Consider the following 24,362-nt stretch of genomic DNA (forward strand, 5'->3'; position numbering starts at 1 on the left):
CTGATATTTGAAGGAGAAATCAGCTGCGGACAGCGAGGCTAGAACGATGACCTCACACCTTTGGCTCTGCTGAGACGTGAAATGACACCTTCAATAGTGCTTAGATCCAATGACAAATCAGTTTCTTTGAAATTGTGGCCCACCTGTTTGCTCTACACACTGCTCTTTCCTGCCTAGAAACTATGGAAGGGCATGCAGATGTGTCAATAGAGGAATATGGCAGCAAAGGGGACACAGGCCTAGCAGAGAGGAGAAACATGAACGCATGTATGTAAGGCCACACACATACCAGGAAGCCAAACCAGCTCAAAAGCCAACTGAAGTCAGTGCAATTGACATGGTTCCATATTTATTCCTTTATACCTCAATGGGAACACAAAGGAATATACATTATCCTCTTCTCTTCCATTTTATCCTCAAACAGCCCTATGAGGTAGGTTAGGCCAAGAGTGTGTGACTGGCCCAAAGTCACCCAGCAAACTTCCATAACAGCAGGGGGAATTCGAACCTGGGCCTCCTAAATCCTAGTTTTAACCACTACACTACGCTCAATCTTACAGTGTGACCCTATTTAAAAGGAACATTGATACTGCTCCATGCATTTTTAAAATTGATCCTCTGGCAATTAAATCGGGCCACCACCTTGTTTTGTGCCTGTTGAAGTTCCCAGTCTTCAGAAGCACTTGCTGAGACATTTCTCAGTGCCTGCAAAGGCCACAGAACATTCTTCTTTGAAAAGGTCATGCGGGGGCATGGGCAGCTGCCAGTCTGTTTTCTGTTTGCTGCTCTTGTTCTCATTTGTTTTCCTCGGTTCATATTACTAGTCTGATTGTCAAACTGCTTTGGGCTTATGGAAAAGCAGTATAGGAATTTTAATATGCAGGTTTAATCCAAGATCCCTCCATAACTTATTACTAAGAGGGAACATAAAAGACTCTACTGAGTTTTAAAAAATGCTGTCCTGCAAGGGCAATGTCATGGGAGCATCTGAGTTACCGACTATTCTGTTCCTGGACTGGACTCCCCCTCTACATTGGGTGCTGGTACAAGAGACTGGCACTGAGCTCCCATTTATAAAAAGTTTATTAAACATCTGAGGAAACTACACATAGACACACACACACACACACTCAACACAGTGAAGTTTTTGTCAATTTTCTCATTACAACTAAATGCAGAAGCCTAACAAGGAGGGTGGGCCGATGGGGCACGGGCTGTTCATTAACTCCTCAGGGCAGGCAGCAGACACTGGGCTGCTGAATGTCAAGCGTCCTCTCTCTTTGCCAAAGTGGGCAGCCAGCACTAGGCATAGAGGTCTTCTCGATCAGCGGAGTACACCTCGCCCTCCTGGAGGAGGGCAAAGTTGAGGAAATGGGACGGCCGATGGACCTCGTGGTAGAATTCCTTTGGATTTGCCAACTGTAGCTCATATTTCATGTTAGGATCATGACGGACACCTGGAAGAAGACAGACGCATATGAACATCCCCTCCCTAAAATCACAAGTTTCCTGCTGGAAGCAGCTGGTGAGATTTGAAGGGTACTGATAGCTGAGGCCAGATAGGCACGGACATTCAGCAAGAGGAAAAGACACAAGCATAGACTCACACAGAACGCTTTTCCCGGTGGTGAAGAATCTCTCCTTGCTTGACTGGAAGTAACAATGCAGCCAGGCAAGCATAAGCCCCACAGAAAGAAGCACAAGTTGCTCAAAACACAGGCACTTGTGGGGGGGCGGGATGAGGGAGACCTTAAGGCCACGAAACGAAGGCGTCAAAATACTGTTTCCTTGCAGGCAAATGCGGGCCATGGCAAAGGCCTTGCCCAGCAAAGAGGGTCCTGGAGCTCCCTCTCCCGACTCACCCATGAAATTGTAGTTCCAGGAGCCCTGGGCTGGCACCATGAAGAAGCCCAGGAAACGGTCAGACAAGAGCATCTGGACCCGCTCGTAGTGAGAAGGCAGGTAGCCTTTGGGGTTGTTTCCTTTGTCGGTGTTCTGCCTGCCCCACTCGTAGCCACTGGGAGTTAGCTTGTAGGCCGTCAAAGTGCAGGAGCCAGGGGTGAAGCTGCAGAGAGGGAAAACCACGATGAACACAAAAGTGGACCCCCTAAAGCCGAGCCCCTCTCTCGTTAATGGAACCAGGCAGCTGTACGTCACAGCGTTTCTACGCTCCTGGCCACAACGCACTTTGGCTCTCCGGACATACCTGCAGGTGATGATGATAGTCTTTTCTCCATCCCATGAGGGATTCTCAGCCATGACTTTGGCATGAGTCGTAACGTCTTGAGGTGAGAGCTGAGGAGACTCATTTGGTTGGGTATGAATCCATCCCAGAGGCTCCATTTCCTAAATTGGAAGGGGAGGAAGAGGACTAGTCTACTCCTTGAAGTAGTTCTGTCACAGTGGTTCAGGGGGAAGAGCAAAGGAAAGCCAGAGATGGAGGCCCCTGCCTGCCTAGCTTCCCTGAAGCCTTTTGGCTATGGCTTGCTCTCCCAGCACACTCAACGGCTACCATGCCTGTCACTTAGGGACCTTAGGCAGAGTCTGACAGGCCCACCTATTGACTAGAGATGCTGAAGGGACAGCCTGGTTGGGGAGCTTAATTAGACCGATATTTATGGCCAAGAGGAAGGGGAACGAGGTGGTGGGGGGTCGCTGGTAGCTAGAGTCCCTTCCGTTACTAAAGAAGCAGAAACCAAGGCTGTGAAATTCACAGGCACTTCTGCCCTCTCCCTGCTGGTGTGGGGCTGTGAACAGTGTAAGGAGGAAAGCACTGGAGCAAGCGGCTGGCACACGCACACCCTCTTCTGGAGACCGGCCCATCACAGGAAACACCCCCCTGCCACCCAGGCTTTAACTACTACATCACCATTACATGTCAGATGTCTTAGCCAGACTCACCTTGAGATACTCATGCTGGGGTAGCTGGCCAGGGAGGTGAACTGTCTGATGAGTTCCCCACTGAGGCACCATCACGATGCAGCGGATCTCCTTCACCTGGGGGTTATCAGGAGGGCTCACGCCATACAGGTATCCTGCAATCTGAATAAATAGGCAACCTCCCATAAGCAGCATCAATCTAGGTAAGCCCAAGGCCAGAAGTGGAACTTTATAAAAAAGGCAGGTAGGAGGAGGAGGACCAAGATTTTGCTCCTCGTTGTGGCAACATGGTCTTTAAAAAAAATCTAACAAAGAACTGTGCACGAAAAAGCAGTGTCTGAAAATGATCTCAATGGGCAACAAGGTTAGAAGAGTTCACTGCATAATCAGACAAGGGAAAATGACTGGACACAGGCCCTCAGTTTTGGATACAAGAACTCTGAGCTGGGAAGTCCAAACATCACCAAGCTCAGAAGGAACCATCCCCCTCTACCTTCACCCCCATCCAACACTAGCAGCAGCCCCACCTGTGCACGCAAGTCTGAAATGCAGATGAATTTTTTCAGAACGTTCTTAGGTAGGATGTACGTGTAGCCAGTCTCCTTGATGTCATCTGACGAGACATAGATGTGGTTTGTCCGCAAGTGGAGGTTTGCTGCAGAAATGGCCCTGATTTGGGGGGCAAGGGGGAGAGAAAAGAAAAACAGAGGGTTACTGAGGGCTTCAGGACAAAACTTCTCCCTTGGAAAAGCCACCCTCCTCAAGGCCACTGCCTGCGCTCTGCCCCCCTCACCTGACACGCCACTCCGTCTTGGAGGAGAAGGTCTGTGTCTCGTAGTTGCTGGTGGTCGACGTGATGATCTCATCCCCGTGTTTATTCACCGTCCGCGTCTGAGTGGCCGTCAGCTGTGACTGTTCCTTGGTCTGTTTCTCAATCTCCGCGATCTGCTGCCTCTGCTGCGAAGGAGCAGAGATCTCCATGCCCAGGATGATGTCTCGGATCTCAGACTGTGTGAGAGAAGCCACGTTCACACTGGCGGGAAACGAGAGGAAAATCGGGGAAGAGCACATTGCTGAGGTTAGAGCCAAGAACAAGGGTGAAAGAGAAGCTCAAGTATTTTTGAGGACCCCACCCCAATTTGTGCTCTAATAAGGAACAGCATTCATTACATACTAGGACTTCATTCTCAAAGAAAAAAAAGACTCCACAAGGCTGCCTACTTGTTTTTCTTGCCGTAATCTGCCAAGATCAGATCTTTCAGTTGCACCTCCACTTTGATCCACTCTTCATCTGTCAAGGTGGGCCAGATATGGTGAGGCTCTGTGATGGTCGTCTTGTCAGGCTTCAAGATTACCTTTGCCCGGTCATTGTTCACATGCAGTGCCCGAAGAATGAGAATCAGACGGGAGAATGCCTACAGTACAAGAGCAAACCAGGCATAGATTGTTTAGCATGATGCTCTTTTCCAGGAGAAAGAGCCCAGATGCAGGGACTCACCTGGGGAAAATCCTGAGTTCACATTGGTAACCTGTGACAGGTGTTCAGAGTGGAATGAGAAGCTGGTCTTGCCAAGAGATCCGTTTGCTGTCTGACTGTTCTACACCTATGTCCTTACCGTGTAGGAAGAAATGGTCTTCAGCCAGTCATCGTAGAGGTTGAAGAGAACCATCTGGGGTTCTGTGGCCTTCAAAATGAGGTCTCCAAACTTCTCCACTTTCAGGCAGGCTTGGAAAGGTAACTGCAGCTCTGAGCCTTTGATCACAATATTGGGGAAATCCAGCAAGTGCACCTGAAAGGCAGAACAGAGGCAGAGAAGAGAGAAGAATGTTAAAGGCACTCCCAGCAATCAAGATTAAATTCAGCTCCTCTGCTTTTTGCTTCCACCCACCCACCCTTGAGGCAAGACTCCTTCCCCGCTCCTACTCACCTCCAGAGGGTCCAACATGCCCTTCCGGGTTACAATTATCTGCTTTGGCTGCTCCTCCACAGGCAGGGATCGGATCAAGGCCGCCACCTCCTCAGCTGTCTTCCACTTGGCCAGCTGGCAGAGGAAAAAGTCTCTGAGTGACGTCTGCCGCAACTTCTAAGACCAAGGCTCAAGGCACGGCACCTGGACTCCTCCCTCTTCCAAACCCAACACTGTTTCCCACCCATACCTGGCCCAATCGTTTCTGCCCTGCCCACACAGATGTATGGATGATCTTCAGGAAGAGCTGCCCCGTGCGGGGATTGAAGATAAAGATGGCCCCATTGATGGGCTTCGTCGTCAAGTTCCCTTCAAATGTCTGGAAGAAAACGCTCATTAGACTTTTTTATCCTGCCCTCATCCTTCCATTAAGGTTTAGCACATGAGCAAAACACAAGTGACCTTTAGACCAAGAAGAAGCAGGGAAACTCTGCGCCTCACCCCCCCAGCCAACCAGGTGCCTTGGCCCTCACCTTGTGAATGGTGACCCTGTAAACGTTGGTGTCATCCACGAACCAGATGATTTGGTTGGAGAAAAGCTCCCCGTAGTTCTGAGAAGATAGGTAGGGCTCAGTAGGCTCTGAAGAGTAAAGTTGAAGGCCTTTGCGGATCCGCTCCCGCAGCACGTACAAAGCAGGGTTTGCCTTCATGATCTTGGCCATGGCCTGCTGGATCAGAGGCTTGCTCCCTGGAAACCAGTTGCCATAGGCACTAGAAAAGGGGGTTGCACACATCAGCCACAGAGATCAAGATACGGTCCCTCCCCTCCCCTCCCTGGCTGCTTGCACACCCTTGAAACCACTGGCTTAGCAGCACTAAAAACAACCCAATTTGTGAGCCAAAGGCAGCAGTATTATACAGCACAAAGGGATTTATTATTTCATTTTTCTATTCTGCGTACACGCATTTCCCATAAAATCAATTAAAAATTATAAAAATCCAGTCACTTGTCATAGAAAAATATAAGATATAATTTTCAAGATGGCAGCAGCCAATGCTAAGCTAATTTAAAAAACACACATCAGCCTGCATTTGCTTATTTTGCACAATTTATACCTGCTTTTGGCAGCCACCAGAACAAACGAGGAGCCAAAGGAATTATTAAAGCCAACAAAAGCCCCCTCAGTGATGATTCCACTAGAGGCCCCAGCTCTGCAGCAGCTGCAGCCAGAAAAGCAAGTCACCTACATGCCCCTCAAAAGCTCCCGCACACCCCTTTGCTCTCACCCACCTGTGCAGGTTGTAGGCCAGGTCGATGGCAATGAGGACACCTGTGGGGGATGGGTAGATGCTCATGTTGTCCGTGGTGTAGTCCAGGAACTTGGCCCGAGCATAGCGCTCAATGTCATGGGAGTCATAGTCGCCCCAGCGCAGTTGGATGTCGATCCAGTACTTCTGCGTGGTGGTGCTGTCCATCACATCCCTGGGAAGGAAAAAAAAAAAGGAAGCAGCTGTCAACAAGCAGAAATCCTTCCATCTGCCCAACAGGCCTGGGGGCTCCACTGTTACTGAAGGAACCATTATCTGAAGAAGTGAGCTGTGACTCATGAAAGCTCATACCCTACCACAAATGTTGTGAGTCTTGTCAGTGCTGCTAGACTCTTGCTCTTTTCTACTGGAGGAGCCAAGAAACAGGTAGTGCTTACTTGGAGTCTGCCAGCAGCGATGGTCGTGACACGTTCCACTTGTATGAGGCAAAGAGGAGTATGTCTGCACAGGAGGAGTTCATCTTGTAGGACTTCCTGGGGTGGATCGTTTCCTTCTGCACTGTCTCGATCTCCAGGGCATCCAGTTCCTGGTCAAACACCTGCCAGCAGATGGAACCATCTAAGCAAGGGGAGGAGCGGAAGAGGTGTGCAAGCAGGGCCCCTACGTCTGAGCTCACAGGAGGTGGGCTTGCCAGCTGCTGGAGGGGGCACGTGCCTGGAACCAGCGAAGAGGACCTGGTTTTTGTTTATTTGCCACCTTGTTACTCCATCTCACCATCTGGCTCCCGCTCCCCTCCTCCTCACCTGACACAGGTCCATAACAATGCTCTCGTGGATCTTCTGCCACAAGTGGGCCCGGAAGATCTGGATAAGGGAGATTTTCAGGGTGGGAATCTTGCCATGCATGAAGATGCCTGTCAAGTCAAGCTGCACCTGGAAGCCCACGTACACCTGCAAAAGAAGAAAGGTGGTGCTGAACTTGGCAGACACACAGCGGTCATCCCACGGCAAAAGCACACTTCACATTAAAAGACTGGCTATGTACTTGTAATCCTGCCCTCCCACCAGCTTCCTCCCAGAGCTCTGGCAAGGGGGAAGTCAAAGGACTAGGTGGGCCATTCCTGACCAAGGCCAGAAGAGCAGTCGGAGAGGACTCACGTTGGCCCTGTTGATGGTGGGAGACCACCAGAGAGTGAACCTCCTGTTGGGGATCTGGTTCAGACCCGAGCGCTGGGCATTGGTCAGCTTCTTCCACTTCATAGACTCCTCAAACCCACTTGCCTTTTCCCTGCAACGCAACACGAGAGCTGATCAGGTCTGGAAGAGCCCTCAAGGAGAAGTAACCACAATCCAACGTGCCACAGCCTCCTTACCAGAAGAGACCCTCCCAGGTTGGGAAATAGGTCCCTTTGAAAAGCGTGTGCTCCAGGATACCCTCCACACCACCAAGAGCTTGGATCATGTCCGTGCGGTAATTGTTCAGGTTCCAGAGTTTCCCATCATGGCGCTGGTGAGTCCACCAAAAAGGATTCTGCTTCAGAACCTGGTTGAAGAGAAACAGGACTGGGCAATGTTAAAGGAACGGAAACATGCCCCAATGGTGGTCGGTTCTTAACCTGCCAATCAAAAGATCTCGGGACGGAGGCGGGGAGCAAGCTACTGGCCTGCTTAGGTAAGAGGAAAGGATACTTACAGGTCATGGTTCCCCCACTCCATTTCCCAAGTCATACCTGGTACTGTTTGAAATCTGTCCTGACCCTCCAGCCCTTATCATAGGCAAGAGTATGCCGGTCTTTCTGAAAGAGGGTGTTGATGCGGGGGATGCCCCTGTCCCAGGAGTCTTCCAAATCCTCCAGAGTCAGGCGCCTGCCAAGAAAGTCAGTTTGGTTCCATTTATTTTGCTCAAAAGGTAACTCAACATCCATTTAACAGCAGGATCTATGCGCAAATACACAACGTGTACAAGCAATAAAATGCAAGCAGATAGCCGAAACCTTTTACTAATCATTACGTACAGCTTAATTAGAACATACCAAGCTGTATGTAACGATTAGTAAAAGGTTTCGGCTCTCTGCTTTCTTACTGGCCAAGCCACTTTGAAGGTGGTTTCATCAGAGCAATCTGCGAGGAGGAGGGATGCCTGGGAACTTAAACAGGATAGGGGTAAAAGTGTATACAGAGCAAATGTCCTTGTAAAACAGGCAGTATACCAACTTGCGTCCCACTGTTTTGACTGTGTTTAATAGGCAGAGACAAAGGCATTGAGAATAGGGGACGTGTAAACATCTCCCTTCTTATACAGCTGAGGGTAAAACTGGCCGAAGTAAACAATCTGGTATTTAGGACCGAAAAAAATCAAACACACAGTTGGTTTCTTGCCTAGATTTTGCCAACTCCAGCCAAATGAGATCCTGCAAGGAAGCCTCTCTCTTCAGCCAATCTAAGCAGCAAACGGGCTGGCGGGGTCAGGGGGCGATTCTTGGTACTTCAATGGACTGCGGCAATAAAGACGCTTTTCGAAGGAGGGAGCCAAGCCTCAGCCAGAAATCATTAGGGTGGGGAGGAGGGGAGAAGACAGACCCAAGTCCTCAAACACACCTGTTCTGAGCAATGGCCTCCTGCCTCTTCAGCGCATATTCTGCCCACACCCGCTGTGAGTCAATGAACTCGCTCTCCCATGGCTGGATGTAGCGGTACAAGTTGGGGATCAGCTGGTCTTCCTCGTGGCTCATCCCTGACCGGAAGTGAGTGATGCCTACATCTGTCTGTTTGGACCACCTGCGGCGGAGAAGATAAGGAAAAGCAATGCAGTGGAAGGAAGTGACCGGGGAGGAAGAAGAAGAACTGGGTGAGCGCTATGAGCTCAGGACCACAGCTGAACTTACCTGAGATCAGACTGGGGGATGAGGACGTGGCCCATGGACAGCATTCCCAGGCCTCCCAACTCCTTAGGTGTGTAGAAGACAACTGGTGGGAAGCGGCTGGGCATTTTGGAGTTCAGGCCAATCTTGATCCGAGTCTGGATTTTGTTCTCACACTTCACCAGCAAGTCCAGCAGTTCTTGTGTGTTCACCACGGCCTCGCGGAAGTAGGTCATCAGACCAATAAGAGCTGTGTTCCACTTATTCACGATCTGCAAGGAGGATCGGAGGTCAAGGCTTCAGCCTCTCCACCAGGGAGACTCCAGGCAAGTGCACAGGCCGGGATTTCTCCCTTACTTACCTTAGTGAAGGTAGTGGATCCTGAGGCCATAAGGATCTGCCTGACTCTGTTGTGGAATCGCTGCATGGATTCATCGTCCACTCTTAGGAAGCACTGAGCTGTCCGCTCTTTGGTCACCTGCAAACAACGGTGGCCAGGCCGAGTCAGCCGCAAGGCTCTGTAAACCCCAGAGAACTTCCAGCGCCAGGCGGCTCTCCCTCCTCACCCAGGCTGGCAGCCGCTCTCGCCCAGCATCTCGTTCTCACCTCGTTTTGCAGGTTCCACACGCCGTCCTTATGGGTGAACTCTTCGTAACTGGTGCGGCACTTGGGGAGGATTCGGCATTCAAAGCCGCACATGTTGAAGAGCAGGTTGGGGTTATCCTTGCTGTACACCGACACAAAGCTGTTCTCCCACTGCACTGTGGTGACTGAACGAGGCAAGCGGTTCTTGATATCCCAAAATACAGCACGACCGCTATGTAGAAGGGGAAAAGTCAACCATGCCTGGCCCAGAAGCCCACCATGCAGGTTTGATGGGCAGAAGAGCAGCCGCGCCCCCCACCCCCATTCTTCCAGAGCCCACTTACAGGTTGACATCATGTTTCATGAGGCGCATGCGAGCATCCCTGGGCCAGCACTTCTTGTTGTTGTAGCCCACAATGTTCTCGTTGTTGGGGTCTGGGTGCTCTGTGAGGTAGCGCTGGATCAGGTCCCTTGCCTCATCTGCTGTGAATCTGAAGAAAGGCAGATAAGAAGACACCAAGTCTGAAATCTATGCAGGGTGGTTGGAATTACCCTCTCCTGGGGGCCAAGCTAAACAATGGCAGGCTGCAATGGGGGGGGGGGTTGGCCCAGATGAAGGCCTGGATTCCTATCAGTCAAACTGGGATAACCCTGTACAGTCAACTTTGGAGGGCTTCAAACCGCCAGCGTTTCAACTCATCAAGATGCCAGGAAGACACTGGATCAGAACAGGTCAGCAATGGAAAACAAATGGCCCAATGTTGTAAAATGTTGTCTCTTGGACAGAAAAAATACTATTAGAAATACTTTCATCCTTTGGCGGGGGGTCTAGGAGGACCAACACTGTTGTGAGATGCTTTACTTTCCCGGCCCAAAAGTCCTCAGGTTTGCTATGTGTGTGTGGGGGGGGTGGGGTGGGTTCTGCCTCACCCAAATCATTGTCCTCCCTTCAGTTCACCCCTTCGACTGGGAGAAGGGTCAGCCTGCTCTTCTTTTCCCGGGCCTCTGGCTGTAGGAGCTTAAGTAAGCTCTCCAAAGCCTGTGCATTCCCCGCTCCCAGCTGGGTCATGGCAGCCGCATCAAGGCTAGAGGCAGGTGAAGGGACTGTCTCCAGAAACCTGGAACAATTCCTCTTTAGGCTGCCTGTCAAGTCTAGGCTATCATTCCTCCCAGAGAAGAAAGTTTTTTCCTCCTCTCCCTCCACATTACAACTCACAGGAAGCCAAAGAAAGTTGATGGGCAGTACATTAAGGGCAGACAAAATAAAGTACTTCATTCAGAATAATTAACTTGTGGAACTCACTGCCACAGTATACAGTGATGACAACTAGTTAAGTTGCTCTTAAAAATGCATTGTACAAGTTCAGGGAGGAGAAATCATTATGACTAAGCGGACTTAATGTTCAGAGGCAGCAACTCTCTGAATACCAGGATTGGGGGGAGGGGGGCCCTCCCTCTTCTGTGCCCTTCCTGGGAGCTTCCCAGCAACATCTGGTGGGCCACTGCATGAAACAGAACGTGGGACCAGGTGGACTATTGACCTGATCTGGCACAACTGTCCTTATGAGCCTCTCTTCCACCCTTTGCCAGACTAAAGAGAAACTCTGCAGCAGAACCCCACCCCACCCCCTTTTATGCCCCCCTCCAGAAGCACCTGAAGAATATGTGGATGCGGTCGATGTATCTGCAGAAGAGGCGGATGGGGTGGGCCACCTCCGTGGCAATATCCTGGAAGCTGAGGAAGTCATTGGGCATCTGAGGGGGGCCGGCCATCTCACTGGCCCGGTGGAGGCCGAGCACAAGCAAGTCCATTACCAGACCGTAGTACTGGACAATGAAGGAGGCAAACTGCAGCCCCCGAATGATCCCATAAGAGTTGGTGTGGTTCATGTCCTGGGTAGAGGGGAGAGAAGCGTATCAGCAGCTGCCACAGGCAGAAGGGTGCTCCAGCTCCTGGGCAGCAGATGGGGCATGAGCATTTTGCAGTGCCAAAGAGGGTACCTTGTAGTTGATGACCACGTTGTTCTTGGCTGTCATGTAGTCAGCAATGTTGTGGTCAACAATGAGGCGCAGCAGCCTGTTGAGCAGCGTAAGATCGATCTTCTCATACATCTTCTCAAAGCGCGACTCTAGCATTACATTGCACTCCCCTTCGCTGGTCTCCCACACGTCCTGCAAGTTGTTGATGCCTGAGGAAGCAGACAAGTGGATAGAAGGTGTGCCCATCTCAACCCAGCCACTTGCTTCCAGACGCTGCAGCCAGTTACCCATAACCTCCTGGAACAAGCCACGAGTTGACTACTACATGGCCACAGCCTCACAGCTTTTTTCCCAAGCAGAAAGAGGGCTTCCCTCACTCCAAGGGGTTTGCCAGTGGGTGCGGTCTGTTCATTTAAGAGCAAGAAGTTCGCAGGGTTTACATAAAATACCAAATTGCACCTCCCAACGTGTCCCAGTCTCACCTTGGCACCATTTGTACACAAGCAACGGAGGAGGCTCTGTGTCGGCCGGCTTAATCCAGGGAGGAAAGAGCCGCCTCTTGTCTGCTTCATACCACAGATACTGGTCCAAGTAGGCATCAGTGATTTTCTCCAGGGGCTCGACATCATACACTGGGACCAGGTGGCTGTAGAGGTCCATGAACTCAATGCCCACCTGGTCAAAGATTGGAGAAAAGGAACATTCAGTGGACAGAAGAAATGTATTTATTTATTTATTTAGGATATTTCTTTGCCACGCCTTCCGAGTCCCGCTCAAGGTGGCTTACAATTACAACCGTGTAATATAAAAGCAAGCCATTCAGGTAACAGCCCATGTTCTTGTCAACCAGGCCTCAGGCGGCGGCTGCGGACAACTCAGCCCTTCTCCTCCCCGGAAGCTCACCTCCTTGAAGGCTCGCTGCGTCAGCAGGTGTCGTTTGATGCGGGACAAGGCCTCGTGGGGGTTGTCATAGGCCTGCTCAATGAGACCCAGTTCCTCTCGCTGTGACTGATTCAGACGGGATTTCACGCTGGGAGGATAAAGTTGGGCATAGTTGTGTTTGCGTCCCTTGGGCCTTAGTCCCTCAGGAAAGGAGTCTCCCAAAGCCCGTAAGGGAGCACTTTGGGAAACCGGACTGTGGCCTGAGAGGGAGGACTCGGCATCACTCTGACCCAGTCCATCTGCCAAGTTACCTGTAGGCTTCCTTCAGCCGCTCCAAGGCCAAAATCAGTAGCTTGGTGTCATGCTTGTAGGACAGCGGAGGGAAAGGAATGGGCGAAAACCGTCGACTCTCCAGCCAGTGCACCGTCGTGGTGTAGACAGCCACAGCCTCCTCTGCTGTGATGTATGGGCCATCCTGCAAGTCAGGTACAGCGTTCAGCATGCCACCACCAAACCAGATCAGGCAAGGCCCTTGGTTCCACCCCAGGCAGACAGCCCCCCAAGCTTCACCTTCAGATAGTTGTGCTGCCGTTCCTGCTCTGCTTTCAAGTACAGCCTAGTCAAACGGCCTAGGTTCTTCTTGCAGACTGTCTTGTCTACAGTGGCACCCCGGCGGATGCGCTCCCGGTTGTAGTGGGCCGTGTTTGTCCACCAGTCAGCTTTGGCCTTCACATACCTCAAGATCATATTCTCGATTGGAGTGGGTAGCCCAGGCACCTGGCGGGTAGCAAGGAGAGAAGTTGGTGGATTAGAGGAGGTGGCTGTAGAAGGAGAATGGAAGGCCACGAGGTATTTGTGAGGCACTTGCCTTCCAAGGGATATTGGCTTTCCAGCAGCGCCAGGCTTCGCTCAGATGCTGCAGGATGGTCCGGGCTTTGTTTTGCTTGATCCCCTCGGGCATCATATCCAGGATATCATGCATCACAGCGGCACGCAGCTCCAAGTCAAAGTGCGATTCCACACGTTGCTTGGTGACTGTCTTGGCCACGCCCTTTGAGTGACGGCCTGGGGGGGGGGGGAGAAGAGGATATACCAGGAAACATTTGCAGAAGACAAGATTCGCCCCAACAAGCAACTCTACCAGATCACTAGTGCTGACCATAGCCTGCAAGCATAGTTGTGATGTGAGCCTCAAGGACTCCTGAAGACAGGATGAAGGGAAGAATCCCACCAGCTTATCTGGGAGTTCAGGACAGACTTTGAAGCAATATGGTCCGCCCGTCCCCCAACTGTTAGCCAGCCAAGACAAAATACTTCACTGGAAGATACTAGCGGAAAGGGACATTAAGAAGTGCTTAACTGGACCAAGCCAAGGTCCATCTCATCCCGGTCCTGGCCAGACCCGCCCCCCCCCCTTGTTGGTCAACCCAGATTAGCGCTGCTGAATCAGGAGACCTTGTTTTTAAGCATTATGATTACTAGAACTGACAAGCCTTTCCACGCAAAGACTGCTGCTCACCTTCAAACTGCCTGGCCAGAAGGTTGCCCAGCCAGCGCTCCAGCAGTGGGGTGATGCCTCGCATGAAGAAGAGCCACACGCGCCAGCCTGCTGCCCAGAAGCCACAGCCAGGGCCCTTCCCCACAGGCCCCTAGAAGAGGGAGGGGAAGTATGTTGAAACCACAGGGTGGGTGGGAACTGTGATGTCTCCCTTCCACCCCACAGCCCCTCTTTAAGCTTCCTACAGGACTCACTGTATTGAAACGATAGTAAATGAGGTGCTTCAGGTCTTTGCACATCCGGATCTGCCTCATCAGCTTGTACTTGTATCTGTACATCCCCGTCAGCTGCCCAACATGGGCAAAGATATACTGCAGACCATCTGATAACTTGGGAGAGGGACAGGGGAGAAGAAAGGGAGAGGAACGTATGAAAAAGTAAACGCAGCCTCCTATTTCCAGCATCAGAAAGGCTTCCATTTAAGTTAACCCTCCTCCAACCAAGCACCGCTGCCACCAGACCTGAAAAGCATCCACGTTTCCTAGTCGATACTGGACGTGGCTGTCCACCACCAGCTTGGTAAGGCGCAGCACCTCTCGGCACAGGTGAAAAGCATTCCCAAACCGGGACTTCTTTCTTTCCTGCAAGGAAAGAGTTTGCAAGATGTGATAAGGGAATCAAGAGAGGTATACTTCGCTAGCCGCCACACAGCCTGCCCTGGGGCTACCCTGCGAGGCAAGTTGTGGAGGCCCCCCAAGTATGCAGAAGCTCTTGCATCCAAGTCTATATCCTGGCAGCTCTTTCAAGTCTGCAAAGGAAAGCGAGCTCCATATACCATTCAACCCAACATGGTTTCCTCTAACTAGCAGAGGCTCCTTTAAGGATGGGGATACTCATGGGGAACTCTTAATGTCGTCTGCATGCTGAGCTTGCCCCGAATTAAGCCACTGATTGGCACCAGCCCTGCAACTATTCCAGGGATGGGGACAGCTGTCAGCACCTTGGTGGTGAGAGTCTTGACAGGCTTGAGGTTGAAGTTGTAGTCCAGGTGCAGATAGTTGAGGTTCTTGCGGTGGATCAACAAGTTCAGCATGTTGTAGCCCTGGCGGCAGACCTGGAGGCCCACCTCCACCCAGTCCAGTTTGGTTGACTGGAAGAACTTGGTGGCCTTGAATGAGCGGAAGAGATACCTGAATGCAAGAAGACAAAGGGGTTAACCCCACAGCTGGCTTCTACCTGGGAACCAGGCCAAGGGGAGCAGCAGCCGGCCCACTCACCGCTTCTTCTGAGCCTTGGGGGGCCGATGCTTGAGTGCGTTCAGGACATAGTACTTCAGCAGCTTCTGGTAGGAGACCCGGACTTTGACAGGCTGACCGGCTGGGCAATGTTCCCGGTACCTGAGGATATGGATATGAAGCATAACTTTTACACACCAGCGGCCAATTACAGCTCTGAGAGCCCTACACAGAAATACAATTAGCGCTTTGCACGTTTACAAGAAATTCATTGGGAGAGTACTGAGGCTACTTCAGAGTAACTTTATAGAGTTAGTAGACCTTTTCAAGTAGAAAATTGGTATGTTTTCCTATTTATATATGTATATAGGGGGGTTGCTTTTTTCTATTTCTCTTTTTTATCTTTTTCCTCTTTGGGAATGTTTCTTTAAATCTAGTTTTAAAACTCTAATAAAATTCTATTTAAAAAGTGAGCTGCGACTCATGAAAGCTCATACCCTACCACAAATTTTGCTCTTTTCTATTCAAGAAAACAAAGAGTATTGATTTTTCTGATCAGAGGAAACCAACAGCGCCCCCCAAACATTTTGAGAGTATGAAAATGTTTCAGAGGTTGTGGAGAAACACCTCAATTCCTATATGGAATGTAAAAAATACACAGACTGTAAATAATTCTTCTATATTACAAGGTAGCGTTTCATTACTGAGAACTGTAAAACTATGAGGAGTGTGGTGACTGAGTGGTTTTCTTCTCTGAGGTTATCACTAAGTCTCATATTTATATGGTACAAAATTATGTTACAAGCAATCTACTCCAAAGTATACACAAAGATGTTTCCTATACCAGTAAACACGAATATTAAATACAAAGCAACCAGAAGCAAGTAGAAGAGGAGAGTTGTTTGTTTGTGGCTTTACGTTCTCTCCCTTGAGTGCCCCTTTTTGTGTATTCATATTTATATGGGACAAAAGAATTAAGAATGTCACATCTGATCAATATGTGATTGGTTGGTCAGCCAATGACTTAACCACTCTCACTGGCCTTTGGTGCAGAACCAATTAAAGAGTCTGAGACACAGTACGCTTTAACAGGTTGAAGGGTACGGTGAGAAAGAATACCAGGCCAGCCTCAACCTAGACAGAGCTGGGGTTAGTCAGTGAGTTTCTTGAGGAGTGGGAAGATTCACTGGTTGCCAGATGAGGAAACAGAAAGAGCTGAAGAAGGGGCCAGCAGAGGAACAGCTCTCTAAATGAAGACACCTGTGACCTCGAAAGAGAATGGAGATGAGCCCGGGGAGCTGAAGGGGGGGGGATCTTTCAAGTACAGCACTTTGGGGCTGTCCTTATTGCAGTGTCTTCACTTAGCAGCTCTGAACACAAAAGAAGTCATGTGTGTGTTGGTGTCTCCAAGATACATAACAAGCCAAGGAAGACTTTAAGGCAACACAAGCAAGTCTTGGTGATTGCTAACTGGCAACGAAAGCTAGAGAAAAGGAAACTGGCTATTGGCTATTTGAATTCTATTAGGGGCAAGGAGGCTTCCACCTCCTCCAAGTCACAACAACACTAAAGAAAAAAAACTAAAGACATACCTGCATAAACAATATTCATCTAAATATTCGTATTATCCTTTTAAATACTTAGCAAACCATTCTTTTATTTCACTCTTGTTATCCCTTGCTTTGTCCACCTTGTGCCTGATATAAACCAAGCTAACTCAGCATAAATAACGTGGGTTTTAATTTCAGCGTAAATAGCAGCAGCGGAAAACAAAGTAATATACATGTCTCCCACAAATTGCCACAAGTGCTTTTTGAAAAGGTGAGAAAGATGAATAGATGAATCTCTGGGAGATACAAACTCCATACTGAAAGTCCTTTTCCAGTGTGGTGCAGAGATCAGGTTCAAATCCGCACTGTGCTCACTGGGTGACTCTGGGCCACTCACTCTCACCACCTAACCAACCTCACAAGGTCACTGCTGTGAGCATAAAATGGAGGACAGAATGATGTGGTAAGCTGCTTTGGGTCCCCACACTAGGGAGAAAAGCAGGGCACATATCTAAATAAGCAAACTACTCTCTCTCCAGAATGTGCCTGGCCACCCACCACCTGCCCTGACACACCAAACGTTGACATTTCTACCAGGTCTTGAAACATGCCAGGCAGAGCCATGCCTGACACACGTCTGTGCCCTGCTTGGTGCCGAGAAACCATCATCACTGCAGTGCTAGATCCCCCTCCCTCCCTCCCTACTAAAAAGAATCTTTACCAGTTCTTGACAAGAGGGATGTCAAGAGCTCGGCGGGTTCGGCCAGAACGCAAGTTGAAGGGCCGAGGTGCCCACAAGAGCGCAATGCCGTTAGCTGTGTTGTCCGTGTAGAGGGGCGTGTCCTTTAGAAAGGGCTCCAAGAATTCTGGCAGCTCAAACTCCTCATCGTCATCAGGGAGAGGCTCTTGACTCTGCAATGGGACAACCACACAGCCAGTGATACCCACCTTAGAAGTGGGCACGGGAACACCAAGCCTTGTTTAGATATTCTTAGTCAACAGACTTCAGGAATGTAAAAATAACACAATTCAACAGACACCCCACCCCACCCCACCCCACCCCCAGAGCAGCTCAATGGATATTTCCATGCTCTGACCATACCTGTGTTTGCCAGAAAGCGCTCCAGAGATTCCACCGAGTCTTCTCTGTGATATTTAATCCCTCTAGCCCAACAAGGCTGCACCTTAAGTTATGAGGGACTGAGGATTTTTACTGCACCCAACTTGGTTTAAACCACATTTGCAAAAACACAACTGAAAATCGTAGTAAGTGGTACATTCCACACAAACTGCATGCAGCTACTGAAAAGAGGTGACTTACAATTCATATGGGTCCATCACCCCTTTAAAAAGCAGCATCTACATGTAACATTTTGTAGTCAACACAGCTAATGAAGTTAACGAGCGGAAGGGCAATTCCCGCCTCTCCTCATTCATCAGCCCTTTCACAAGTTTTCCTACCTTAACAGAGTGTCTGTGTGAAATGGGGTTGATGAGTGGGTCAAAGTAGAAAGCTGGCAAGTCTGGATCCTCAGTCTTGATGAAGACCACATTTGGTGTGTGATACCTGCAGAGTACACGGCATTAGGCAGGCTCTCTCTTGCACCACCCCTGCCAAGCCAGGACCATCCCTCAAATCTTACCAGGTGAGGTGGACATGGTGGGGGAGGTTGTTGTAAAGGTAGGGGAAGGCGATTTTGTACTCAGTCCTGATTGGCTGGCGGATGATGATTTTGTTGATGTCATTGAATTCATTCCAGTCCTCATCCCTTTTGGAATCAGTGAGAGAGAGAAAAAATTATCAAACACAGATCAGGAAGGGAAAGCCCAGGTGCTGGACTGAAGGCTGATATTCAGCCTGCCTGTCCTGCAAGGAACTCAGGCTAATGAGGATTTTCACCTCCATTTTATCTTTAGTGGTCGAGCTAAGAGAGAGAGAGTGACTAGCCTCATTTCATCCAGTGAGCTTTTCAATGTGGACCTTCTCACTTATGGCTTCCCTTTTTAATTTCAACAGCACTTTGGCTCTTGCTCCAGAGAAAATTCATCTCAGGACAGAAAGGTGAGGGGATGGCACAACACTTCTTAGCCACAGTCTGGGGGCCAAGCAGATCAGAGAGGAACAGAAACTGGACAGAACCATGTGGCAAGCATTACAATCGCATGGCAAAGATGCCCAAGGACTGCCCCTGTGGCCCTCATTCCTCTGCCTCTTTGTCTTCTCAATATACACTCAGTAAAGGTCCAGGGAGGGATGCAAATCATATTTCCTTACAGGAGGCTTCATACAAAGGCACCCTGGCTCTTAGCATATCAACCCAAGCATTAGGGTCCTCACTTATAGCCCCACCCCCAACACTTACTGCAGGTTAATGTCTCGGACCAGAGGCTCAAACTTGGGCCCCCCGGGAATGGCCATGTTGAGGGCCTTGGAGGTGAAGAAGGCCTTCAGATCGAAGAGGTAGAAATAGTTGTCATCCACAAGGTCTGTGAGGAGCTGGTTGGCCAGGCGGTAGAGGGTGGACATCATGGGGAGGGTGAACTGCCAGCGTTGATATGTGGAGCCATTGACATACCTGTAGAAGCAGGGACAAAGATCCAGCCGTCAACGTTTCTTTACTCACACCCAGACCCTTCTTTAGGTAGTTTTCCTCCAAGTGTGGGGGCCTGGGAGTTCTTCTCCCACCACCTGTCCCTCACAGAATACCCACTTGCGGTTGTCCTTCAGAGGCTGGTGGTCATAAAACCAATCCAGGACCGGGGCATCCTCCTCGGGGTCCAGTTCCAGCTGGATGGCCTCGAGGGGCTCCACATCCAGAATATTGTCAGCGTAGTCAAGAGGCGGTTCCTCATCATCGAAAGGCGGGAAGCGCATGCGCTTGAAGTGGCGGCGGTCCCTCTTTTCTCGTCTCATCATGATCCACATAGACCTGGAATATATTGCCAAGCATCAAGCACACCTCCCTGCCTTGTGGGTGGAGGAAGTCAGACCCCAGGTCTCCAGGCACATAACAGCTAGGAAAGCTCACTTACCCCCATTGGGCAATGTACACTGGCTCAATCACCCACGGTATCTCATTCACAAAGGAGATGGCACCAGTGATGTGGTACAAGACAGGCACATCCCGTATTTGTTCCCAGGGCATTGGCATGTTCTCTAGAAGCTTCAGGACGGCATGAGGCATGTACTTCAGAGCACTGGAGGGGGAAGAGGACCAGTTACAATGGGTGCTAAGACCTAGTCAATCACTGTTCTGCACTTGACACAATGCACTCTGCTATCATGGGCTGCAGTGTTAGGACTGGCAGTGAAGCCACTTCAGCTCCACAGCCAGTGCCTCGCTGTATTTTACTGACAGTCTAGAGATGTAACATTTCCAGAAATGTTAATGAGGGAAGAGATGAATAACACAGAAGAAAGAAAACTGAAACATATGATATATGATTTACCTGATCTAAGCTTATTTTCCTGCTTTAAGATAAAATGCAGTATGTATAATTTTTGACAATGTTATGCAAAGTCTTGCAGCACACTAAAGACTAACATTTTATTTCAGCAGAATTTTTTTGCATATAATGGGTCATCACTAAGCAGACATTAGATATGAGATTATGAGTGAAAACAGATACAAGAGCCAAAGGACTGTGAAATGCCGGAAGTACAGGATCAAATCTAATTACGTGTAATTAAAATGTAATCAAGAAAGATCAATAGCAATAATGGGCCATTTCTCTGATTCACTAAGCTAGTTCAAAGGTTTTCCCTGATAGTTAACACCTACATTGTGTAAGAAGTCCCAGTTCTTGGTTAATTAGCTAATGCGTTAAAACATCAGTCAACAGCTCCAGCTAGGACAAGACTAAGGAGCAGAGAATTATTCTTCTCTACCACTCGCTATTATGTGCAGCTCCAGGAAGCACTTCATCCACACTTGTACAGATCACAAACAGTAACAATGGCTAAGTTTTCATAATCTCCATGAAAATAAGATTTGTTTGAATAACACTGGATTCAGGATCAGGTACGATGCCAATGAAGGAATAAAATGAAACTTAGGTGTCACACAGTTAGAACAAGAGAGATTTGGGTATCACAATGCTGGATAGAGGATAAGGACCCAAGATGTGGGAAAAGGCATCTATTCATTGTTGTTTACTTTTATTTTTCTCTATTTTTCTGCAGAACATTTTATATTTCTACTCATTGCTTCAGAAAACCAAAATAAATAAATGTCATTACCAATACAATGCCAATTGGTAAGCCTGGCCGTTTCAAAGTTGCAATTAATGTTTTTCAGGTGATTATCCCTAAGAGTTGTGCAGACAAGGAAGTATTAAGGGTATGCGTTTCAGCATATACCATCTGAAAATATTCCCCCCATATATCTTACTGGTAATTTTCTGGAATATTCAGAAATCTCAAACGTATCCAGGATTCTTGGATATGCCAGTATTGGTGCTCCTGAACCACCCTGAGAATATTTGGGAATCTTTGCACCAGTGTTAAAAAGGTCACTGCAACTTGTCTCCCCACCACCACCACTTTCAAGTTTCCTGGGCAACAGGTCAATGCTTGTGACTATGTCAGTGTTGTTTACTTGTCAATTGCCAAGTCTGGCTGGTTGCCTTGTACTGGCTTGCCCAGTTGGGTGCTGCAATTCTCTGGTCTGATGCTGGTCCTGTTGGGCTTATTGTTGTTACCACCCTGACCCTAGATTATGCCTGGCTTCTATGAGTCAGGCTGGTTCTGTTGGGCTTGCAAGTGTTTCTGGCATCAGTTGATTCTGCTGGAATTCTGTTTTGCATAGGTTCTGCTGGGATGCTCTGGTTTGATGTTGGTGCTGTTGAGCTTTGTTGATTCTTTCTGCGTTTAAAAGTTTTGGCCACTGTGGTTGTCTTTGTGTGCTTGGTTAAGACTTCATTGCCCTGGAGAAAACACTGGTGTTTTTTTCTCCGTAGGAAATAATGGAGGAATGGCTAGGGACTCCTTGTTCAGGAGCCCACAGAATCAGATCCCTTGACTCAATCTATTTGAAACTTGGTGAGTCTTCAGTGGACAGGCAGCCCCCACTCTGCTGCGATTTTTGTGTCATTTGCATGAAAAACAGTCCTTCCAAGCCCCTGGAAAAATTCCCCCCATTGGGAATAATGAAACCTATTATTTTGAAAAAAAAAAAACCCTCAAAACTCCCAAATCTGAATACAAAACTGGCACAGGAGAGCCTGAGGACCCAAATATCTGGAATACTGAATTTATGGATTTCCCGATACCCAAATATGAAAAATACTGATTTTTTCCAGTCGTACATCCCTAATGTATATATGATTTATTCACATGTCTACGGCATTCATGTCTCACCTTCTTACCACCCAAGTTCTTTATAAAAACTACACACCTCTTGCTGGGTATGACACACAAGTCCTCCAGAAGATTAGAGTTTCTCCCCCCCATACACTGAACAGCTACCTGACTCTACTTTTCAGCTGGTGTCCCATGTGCAACAATTCCCCAATGCCAACTTTCAGTCAAAACTCACTCACCCAAGTCAACATTCTTTCTCAACATAAACAATGCCAAGTACGTCTCAGACAAAGCAACGTAATGCTGTATTCCCCTTTTCTCACCCCAAATAAACCCGCTTGTCATGCCGGAATTTTCTGTTGGTCATGTCACCATGGTCACGGATGATCTTCCTCACATGCTCAGGAGGCATGTCTTCTTTTTGGGCATCTACGAAGCCAAACTTCCTCTTCTCAGCATAGCGTTTGGCCTGGAGTTGCTGCCATTTGCGGGCTGAAAGGAGAGAAACACAGTGCCTAAATAAGAAACTGCGAATGACCCATCCATCTAGTTCCGCACTATCTAGCCTAACTTGCAATAACTCTTTCCCACCACCTGATGATAACAGAACCTAGGACCTTCTGCTTCCAACCTTTCAAGTCACAGAATGACAATCAACCCCTCTCCCCCAATTATTCTCAAGCTAACACCTCTAGCACACTAACAAGAAAATAATAGTTCAACATCCCACTCCAAGTCATACCTTTCTCCTGAAGTTTTTCTTCAGACATGTAGTCAGGGAGTGGGGTCAAGGGAGCAGGCATCGGAGGGCAGGGCCCCCGGAAGGGGAACACACCTGCCATGGCAAGGGAAAAAGCTAGGAAGAGAAAACAGATACCAGTGTAAGAACCAACAAAAAGAGAATACAGGTCAGTAATGGCCACAGTCCTTCCTAGAAGGGCAGGTGGGCTCTGGAATCAAAACCCATAAAAAAACAGCGGTGCATTACTTAACAGAATAAACTCCATACACATGGAGTAATTTTCCTAGAACATTTGCGCTACTAGAAAACTCCATTATCCCCTGTAAAGGGATTGCACTGGAGCCTGATCCTGAGAGCAATCTAGGAGCCACAAACAAATTCAGCCCTACTCTACCCTAGAGTAACTCACACCCAACCTCCTCAGTCCTGCGTGTGCTGGAGGCATGTCAAGTAACTGGCTGGTTTGGTCTTTCAAAAAAGAGCGCAACAGCAGAGCATTATCCGAAAGAAACTGACTTCACAGCAAAATGATACCCATTTTTTGAATACATAACCGAAAAGAACCAGCAACCTCCTAAACATCTATTTTTATCACCTTAGATTAATGAAGCGAGTTCTAATTTTGTAATAAGGAACAGAGTTAACTACTACACTTGTTGATTTGATTACAGTACAACTGAATTTTGTATAAGATCATGTATAGAATTGACATGCCTTTATTACATATTGTTATCTGTTGGTTATGTATAATGATTTTGAAATTAATAAAAATATTTTTAAAAAAAAGAGCGTGACTCGCTTCGGAGGGTTCGCGCATGCGGGATACCGAGAACAGGCACTAGCCCTGCAGTGGAGAACGGGCCCCGCACTGGGAACTAAGGGCAGGGCGAGAGCCTCTCACTCTTCCCTCTGGGCGCGAAGGGGCAGCCGACGCTCTCCTCCGCGCCCGTCCCCAGGCCTGAGTTAGCGGCGTCGCACCTGCCGCTGTCTCCAGGACGCCCCTCGCGGAGCCCGCCTGAGCTGTGCCGTTTCCCTGAAGCGACCCCAACACCCGGGGGACAAGGCCGAGCCCAGGCGACGGAGCGCGGAGTACAAGCGCGGCGTAGCCCAAAGGGAAAGGGCGGGCTTCAGTCTTTGCGGGAGGCCTTGCCCCGCTCCCCGCCCGTACCTGCCCCTCAGCCGGGGCTTCCCGTCGGCTCCTTCTCCCTCTCAGGCTGCGCAGAAAAACTCCAATGGCCGCCCGACAACCACTCTAGACGCACATCGCCGCCACTGCGCAAGCGTGAGTACCCGGATGCGTACGAGCGGAGAGGGAGAAGAAATGACCAATCAACTGCTGGCGGTACAGATGGACGGGTGATAATTGGCTAATTAGTAACCATTTGGGCGGGCTCGCTCTTTAACCCCCGTGCTGTCCCTTGCGCGCCGGAAGGCGTTATATTACTTCCGGGGAAAGAAAAGGTAAATTTCTTGTTTTTACATTTGTACTTCACCTTTCATCTCGTCGATCTACGCTACTGTCAGTACTGAGCGGCGTATTAAGGATAAAGAAGAACAATTGTTGTTAGGTATGAAAATAGAAAGATATTTGAATAAAAGTGGAAAATTTATGAACATATATAAGCAAGTTTCATACAGATATACGATATAATTGACCTATTATGGGTTTTTA

The 24,362-nt window shown here is 49.0% G+C and overlaps 1 protein-coding gene across 1 annotated transcript; it reads right to left on the bottom strand.

Moving 5' to 3' along the window:
• Positions 1-1,067: 1,067 nt before the first annotated feature.
• Positions 1,068-23,953, bottom strand: PRPF8 (pre-mRNA processing factor 8). Its single transcript, XM_055001188.1, has 43 exons — positions 23,859-23,953; positions 22,691-22,804; positions 22,272-22,440; positions 19,680-19,844; positions 19,358-19,576; positions 19,010-19,222; positions 18,290-18,415; positions 18,108-18,213; positions 17,368-17,558; positions 15,139-15,258; positions 14,862-15,051; positions 14,383-14,502; positions 14,116-14,250; positions 13,883-14,012; positions 13,232-13,428; positions 12,934-13,140; positions 12,675-12,838; positions 12,385-12,511; positions 11,964-12,156; positions 11,503-11,690; positions 11,156-11,394; positions 9,846-9,992; positions 9,523-9,733; positions 9,278-9,394; positions 8,941-9,188; positions 8,654-8,833; positions 7,786-7,921; positions 7,429-7,598; positions 7,214-7,343; positions 6,860-7,006; positions 6,494-6,654; positions 6,079-6,270; positions 5,321-5,558; positions 5,038-5,166; positions 4,809-4,922; positions 4,497-4,670; positions 4,102-4,295; positions 3,674-3,913; positions 3,408-3,549; positions 2,902-3,042; positions 2,207-2,346; positions 1,863-2,065; positions 1,068-1,457 (listed from the first exon to the last, which is right to left on the bottom strand). Exons 2-43 carry the CDS (start codon positions 22,788-22,790, stop codon positions 1,303-1,305), a joined length of 7,008 nt encoding a protein of 2,335 aa, XP_054857163.1. The 5' UTR covers positions 22,791-22,804; positions 23,859-23,953; the 3' UTR covers positions 1,068-1,302.
• Between the last annotated feature and the right edge of the window lie 409 nt (positions 23,954-24,362).

Source organism: Eublepharis macularius, chromosome 17 (assembly GCF_028583425.1).
Source record: "Eublepharis macularius isolate TG4126 chromosome 17, MPM_Emac_v1.0, whole genome shotgun sequence".
Taxonomy (NCBI): domain Eukaryota; kingdom Metazoa; phylum Chordata; class Lepidosauria; order Squamata; family Eublepharidae; genus Eublepharis; species Eublepharis macularius.